The 7,016-nt window shown below is 52.6% G+C and overlaps 1 protein-coding gene across 1 annotated transcript; it reads right to left on the reverse strand.

Moving 5' to 3' along the window:
* Positions 1-1,639: 1,639 nt before the first annotated feature.
* TOB1 (transducer of ERBB2, 1) lies at positions 1,640-5,834 on the reverse strand. Its single transcript, XM_054170814.1, has 2 exons — positions 5,757-5,834; positions 1,640-3,335 (listed from the first exon to the last, which is right to left on the reverse strand). The coding sequence occupies exon 2, from the start codon at positions 3,197-3,199 to the stop codon at positions 2,216-2,218; it is 984 nt and encodes a 327-aa protein (XP_054026789.1). The 5' UTR covers positions 3,200-3,335; positions 5,757-5,834; the 3' UTR covers positions 1,640-2,215.
* Positions 5,835-7,016: the final 1,182 nt, after the last annotated feature.

A 7,016-nucleotide genomic window follows, 5' to 3' on the forward strand; every position in this document is an offset into this window, starting at 1 on the left:
GAAAGAAACATTAAAAATCTTCTCACTTGCTTTGAGGAAACTGGAAGCTCTCTCTGCAACGTCTCCTTGCAAAGCACCACAGACCAACCCTGGTTATTCTGATCTTTGCATTAAAATGTGATGCAAACCTCCACCAGTAAAACACTTCATCAACTCTTTATCTCAGCCTAGAAGGTTTTTCTGTGTTACTTTCCTTCTGGTCTGTGTGGGCAGAGGGAGGGGCTTGTGAGCAGGCTGTGTTAAGCCAGGGCAAGCCCCAGTGATGCACTTTCAGTAGGGTGCTGTCCAGTGCCACGCTGTGAGCACAGAGATAAAGCAGATGGCAAACTCAATAAAAAGGAGCCAGTTAAACAGGGACAGATGAATGCCTAAAAAAGCCTCCACTCCAGGACTGCTTTTGAGCTGGTTGTCATGGCACTGGAAACTGATACCACTGCCAGCCTCCCATCCCCACCCCAGCCCTTCTTTCACAGCCTCTGTCCAAAGCACAGATCTCAACCTGGTGCTGAGAACCACCCTGGTCCTCACAGCACTGGGATCTTCCACCAAAGCTCTGCAAGCACCAACCTGGGGGGCTACACATGAGCAGAATTTACACCTAAAGTCAAGTGCCTCCCACAGGCAAAGGCCAATCTTCAACATCAAATCCCAGCTGCAGAACACAAACATTCAGGTAATTTTAGTCCTGTACCCCTTAAAATCATCACCACGAGCCAAAGGACTATCTGCTCAGCACATGCCTGCTCATTGTGCAGCTGGAGCTGCCCTGGCAGACAAGCTGACATTCATCAGATTTGGATGTTAAAGAAGTTTCTCTTCCCCTGACAACACACATCAGCAGGGAACATTTTTGCCCAACAGACTGAAAGAGCAAAGGACGCAACTTCAAAACAGCCCTGGGAAAGCAGAGTGCTTTTGCCAGCCCCTGAATTCTTTCTCCTCCCACTCACATTTTGAAACTCTGAAAGTTAAAATTGGTAAAATCCACTCAGCTGAACCCCTCACAACATGACACTGTCATGGCATTACAGCTCTCTTTTTAAAGGAGCATATAAAATGGACGTACAGTTAGTTCACTCAAGTCACTGTAAACACCAGCACTTCCGTTCAGGCCAGTTGTGAGCGATTAGTCCCCAGTACACAGAACGCTGATGCCGGTCTAGGACCGCTCCAGAGCGCAGTTCAGATCTGTTCTGAACTTCACTGCATCACCTGTGTCCCTCCTAGGCACACTGCACGGCACAGACACAGCACTCACAGCTCAGAGCCTGAACTCCCAAGGAGAAGGGAGCGCCCCGGCCGCACTCCACAGAGCAGTGAAAAACACCACCACAGGTCAGCTCATTTTAAAGAATTTTAATACAAACTTAATATAAACTATTTCAGTCCCTCTTAACATGTAAGACACTGACTCAAAATACTTTTATACCTTTTTTTTTTTTTCAAGTATTGCACAATGTAGGTACAAAATTAATATTTACGATTACATTTTTCTTCCATAATATATAGCAAAAATCTTTAAACTTTTAACAGAAAATACAATTTGTGTTTCTTTTGAAAAAAGCAAGTATTTTCATACATTGGAATCCCACCACTAAGGAATATTCTGTACACAACTTTTTTATCCTTTTTTTTTTGTGTGTGTGTGTGTTTGGTTTTTTTTTTTTTAGAACTGATGTCTTTAAGATGGATATCTTACAATCTCAGTAAAAAAAATACAACATGAAGCTGCTGCAGCTGTCACAGATCACTGTAGTAAAAAGATATAAATGCAATACCATGTTGTAGAAACAATATATATACTCTGATATTTTACAAACTTTGTACTAAATTAAATTATACAATTAGAAAAAGACCAATAACCCCCACCTATTGGTGCCAGCTTGCTGGACGTGCGCTGTGCACACACCCTGCAGGGAACCGGCCGCGTCCTCGCTGGATCTTAAATACTGTAAGAGGCCATATCTGGAGAGTATATTTGTAATGTACAGTCAGTATAAAATAATCTTGTGCTTGGTTGGCAAATGAAAAAAAAATAAAATAAAGAAATGAGGCATGTCTTATTTATCTAACCAAGCCTGAATGTATTCGTACTACAAGCCTTAAAAAAAAAAAAAACAAACCAAAAATCTCAAGAGGTGGAAAAAAAGATACACCCTTGGGTACGTGCATTGGAACTGGTACGACAGCATCTACTGGTGCTCGACTTCTGCCTTCAGTTAGCCATGACTGGCTGGAATTGCTGGTTAGAATACTGCATGTTGTTTAAACTAAAATTCAAGCCATCCACAAAAGACTTCTCATTGAGACCTCCGTAGGCTGCAAACATATCAAAGGCATTGCTGTACTGGAGAGGGCTCAGGTTAAGGGGGCCGTCCCCAGGAAAGATGCTACCAGTACTACCTTGACCCTGCATGCTGGGGAAGATGAACTCCTTCGCGTTAGGAGAAAGGGCAGAAGTCTTCTGCTGCTGCTGCTGTTGCTGCTGCTGCTGACTGCCTAGGCCAAGCCCGTAGAGAGAGTGCATGGAGGAGGAAAGGGCCTTCTGCTTCAACAGGTCATTGACATTCAAGCCAAGGTTGGTGGGAGAGGTGCGGGCGACCTTGTTGCTGCGGCCGCTGTTCTTCATTTTGGTTGAGCCAAACTTGGTGGCAGCAAACGTGGCAGTGGTGAAGGTTAAAGGCTGGGTGGAGCGGGGCATGAAAGTCGGGCTGACAGCAGCAGAGTGACCAAAAGGAGGAGAAGGAGAGCTAGACACTGAAGATGCTGGGTCACTAATTGGCATGAACACCTGGGCCTCTGGGTTAAAGCTGTTCTTGATCTCCTTATCCAACTCACATCCATTTTCATTATCATCCACATAAAGCACTTTCACTGGTCCCTTCTCACCGATTTGGTAGGACACCTCAAACGGGTCGATCCAAACACTGAGATCCTGAGGCAAGTTGCCACGAACATCATCAATGTCCAAACCACTCTCTTTGGATGCTTGTTCTATGACCGGGTCCACTTTCTCCCCTATGTGTATACATCTAAACCCTGATCCTTTGTATGGCTTTTCTGGATACCAGTGCCCTTCATACTTCTTCTTCAGAAGTCTTTCAAGCTCTTCACCAAAAATGTTGACACGTCGTCTGGGAAGCTTATTGTACAAATATGAAATAATAAAATTGAGTGCTACTTGGATTTCAAGCTGCATAGCTGCTATGTCACAAGGTTAAAAGTCTGTTCCAAAACCCGAAGAAAGTGTTCAAGATGCCACAGGGAAAGAGAATTTCATTCAAAGTGCTGATTCTAGTTGATTATTTTATCCTTCACCTCGAGTGCTCTTGTCCCTTTAAGAAAAAAACAAAAGCAAACACATCCAAATAAGGAAAGTGTCAGACCAAGCTCCAAGGCCTATCCTTTTACCTTCACTTTCTGCATAAATAGGTTCGTTTTCACATCAAGAACTGTGCAGCAGATTATTCACATCTGTGCCTGCAAAAGGTGAGGATGTCAACCACATCCAGCCTGCTGCAGCAGATGCACTGGGCATGTTTACCTATAGAGCTCAGGGGCACTTCCAAATCACATGAGCCTGCCCTTAACTATGCATGGAGCAGCAAGGGTCACTTTTAAGAAACCACAGGACTGCCAGGCCTGTCAAGGGTTCTGTTACCAACCCGTGTTTGGATCATCTGTAGCAGTCAGCTGCAAAATTTAGCACCGGTCTATTAGTTTAGCTTGAAGGGTCTTAGTCCAGGGGTCATTTCTCATGGCAGAGTTTGCAAACACAGTGGTCACAAGTGTAAGCTCCAGAACTATTCAGATGTTAACAGCTGCTTTAGGAGACCTCACAGAATTCTGCCATGTTTTAAAGCCCAAGCAAATCATCCCCACAAGCTGGCGTGACCTGAGGAGAAAATGTCTGCTGTGCACATACAGAGCTGCTCTGGGGCACAGCCAGGGCACACACAGCTGAGCCCTGCACCTGCTGTCACCAGGGCAGCAGGCACCACCCAGACCTTACAACGTGGCACCATTTTGTCCCTTTCTACAAATGGTTCTGCATCATGGGATGCCATCTATTAATATGCACTACATTCACGGCTCTGTCTATAGCTCAGGTTTCACAAAGTTACCAGAGGGCTTCCGACAGCCTCAAAACCAACTGCTTCTCTCCTTCTCCAGGACTCCATTTTATACTGGATATAAAAGATGGTTGCCTTCACAAAGGACAAAGAGGAATTGGCTGTCTAAAGTTAGAGGAGGGACAAGGACCAGGTCTCAGCACACGGACTGCTAAGGAAAATGCTGCAGCACCATGGCATCAAGGTGCTCCACAGGAGACACCTTCCTTCAAAAAAGTTGCAGTGACACAAAACATCCATTCCCTGGCCCAAGTTAAATGCCCAGCAAGAATTTCAATTAATTGTTTTTCTGCACTGCATCACTAGGAATAAAATCCAGTTGTAGCTGTCACTGAAGATTAGAGAAATCAAACTCGGTATCAAAGTCCTTCAACAGCATGAATAAACTGCTTTTCTATTTCTTGCTCCAAATAATCTCCTTTTAAAGCCTGGAACCCTATTTCCAAGCCACTCGTGTTCTCCCCAACATGGCATGGGAATAGTTTGAAAGCCTGCATGATAAAGCGACCTTTAAACGTTTGCTGGATCAGCACTGGGTGGGGATAAGGAAAAGATCAAGGGCAAACAGAAGATATTTACAAAAGGGACACAATCAGTACAGGAAAGCTGATTGGGTGGTTAAAAGGGTCATTTAAAAATGATTTATGAATCCATCTGTTTTGTTTCCCTTCCTCCACATCCTTTAGGAATGAAATGAGCCCTTTCAAGGCACACCAGGCAGGCACGATGCATTTTTTTTCTAAGCTCCAAAACTGATCCATGGCCCAAGCAGCTGATCAAACAAATCAGGCTGAACATTTCCAATTTCTTGGTCTTAGATTATCTTTTAAAGAAGGCAGCGCTCGCCGGGAGCCGAGCCCGGGGCCGCTGGGGAGGAGGGCAGCAGCCGGCAGCGGGGCACAGTTACATAACCAGGCAGTCGGCTCTCATTATGTTTCTGCTCACAGCGCCGGAGCTCCGGCGGCAGGGGAGGAGGAGGACGAACCTTGTCCGCGCCCGTAAGAAAGAAAACGAAGCACACGAAAGGAGATAACTGGAAGGAGGGGAGGGGGGATGCTGCAAGGCCCCACAGCCCAGCACCCCGGGCCCGAACCCCGTCTCCTCCCGCCGAGCAGGGTCCTGCAGGAGCTGCCAGCGCTGCGCGGAGAGGCCGGCGAGCGGCCGCGCTTAGTCAGCCGGCAGCGCTCACTCCTCCCAGCCAAAGAGCGGCCAGCGATCGCCTTGGGAGGGACCCGCTCGCCGCCCGGCTCCCTGGGCCGTACCCTCGCCAAGGGGCGCTGCCAGCAGCCCCGCGTCCTCCTTCCCGCCGGCTCCTGTGCCGCTCCTATGCCCCTCAACGGCACCCCAAACCTCTCCAAGGGGCCGTGCCTGCTTCGGTCCCCGTCACCGCAGGGCCGCGACCGCCTCGGCACGCCCGCCTCAGGGGCCGGGGGGGGCCTCAGAGGCTAGGCCCGGGAGATAGCTGCCTCGGCGGCCGGGGCTGGGCGGTTGGTCGCCTCGAGCCCCCCACCACAGCGGCCGGGGCCGCGCCCGCCTCAGCGGCTGCCTCCGGCCGGGGCGCCCCCAGCGCAGAGCCCTGCGCCGTCCCGGGCCGTCCCCCCGCCCTCAGCGAGCGGTACTCACCCGGGTGGGTGTGCGGGGGTAGTGCAAACAATCCCGGCGGGGGTGTGAGGGCAGGAGAGGCCTGGGGGGGGTGTGGGGGGGGGGCGGCTCAGCACCCGACCCCCATCTCCGAGAGCCGCTCCCTCGGCGCGGATGGGAGGGGAGAGGAAAGAGAAAAAAAAAAACAGGGAGGGGGAGGGTTGGAAAAAAAAAGGGGGGGAGGGAAGGGGGGAGGGCTGCGCTGCTCACACCCCCAAACCGGGCGCGCTCCGCCGCCCGCCTCGCTGCCGTCGCTCCTGCCCGCCGCGCCGCGCGCCCCCTGATATCGCCTCCCGCGCACCGCCCCCTGCGCCCGGCCCCGCCCTGCGCCCGCCCCCTGCCCCGCCCGCGGCGCACGGGGCGCTCTGACGCCAGCGCGCTCCCCACCTCGCAGCTCCGTTGCGTCACTGCTTACGTCAAGCGCTGCCCCGGCGCCCCTGGGCTCCGCGGGCAGGGCTCGGCTGGTCGGTGAACTACATCTCCCAGCACCGCCGCTGCGGCGGCCTACAGGGACCTCGGCGGCGGCGATGGCGGTTCGGCAGGGGCCGGCTGCACCCCGCGGTCCCTCACGCTCAGGACCAGGCTGCGTCTCGCAGCCAGCGGCGGCGTTGAAGGAGCGGCTGCCCCTCAGCAAGGCCCTATGGCAGTGGCGGCAGCGGCGGGAGAGGGCACCGAGCGGCACCCCCGCCGTGCCCGCTGGCCCCTCACAGCCCAGTTCCCACCTCGTGGCGGCTAAAAATACCCCTCCACAGGTAGCAACGCTGGCCCGATTGGCTGCCCGCCCACCACGGTAGCCGCCTGATTGGTCACTCGGTATCGAGGAGGAAGACACCGACCCCTAGTTTTGGGGTGAAAAAAGTTACTGGGGGCAACGGGACCGGGGGGGGGGGGGCGAGGGCGCAGCCGTAGACCCTGCCGTGGGCAGCCGCGGGGCCGCGTTAGGGTCCTGGCCCAGGGTCGGTGCCGCCGAACTCGATTTGGGCCTGTCGGGAGCCGCGGCGCGGCTCAGCCCGGCCCGGCCCGGCCTTCAACGTGGAGCAGGACTAAATGTGGCAGCAGGGGAGGGCCGGGGCCGCCGCCTCCCCCCGCAGCGAGAGACGTGCGGTATAAGAACGGGTCCGGTGGTCGGAAAGCCAGGCCCGCAGTCCCTTAGCACATCTCTGGGTGTGCCCTTTAAATGGCTCTGGCGGGCGTTCCCGGGAGCGAGGTAGGCATGGTCAGCCTCAGACCGGTGAGCTTTGG

Source organism: Dryobates pubescens, chromosome 20 (genome assembly GCF_014839835.1).
Source record: "Dryobates pubescens isolate bDryPub1 chromosome 20, bDryPub1.pri, whole genome shotgun sequence".
NCBI lineage: Eukaryota > Metazoa > Chordata > Aves > Piciformes > Picidae > Dryobates > Dryobates pubescens.

Coding starts and splice junctions, on each gene's coding strand:
- TOB1 (XM_054170814.1), bottom strand. CDS start 3,199: ATGCAGCTTGAAATCCAAGTAGCACTCAATTTTATTATTTCATATTTG.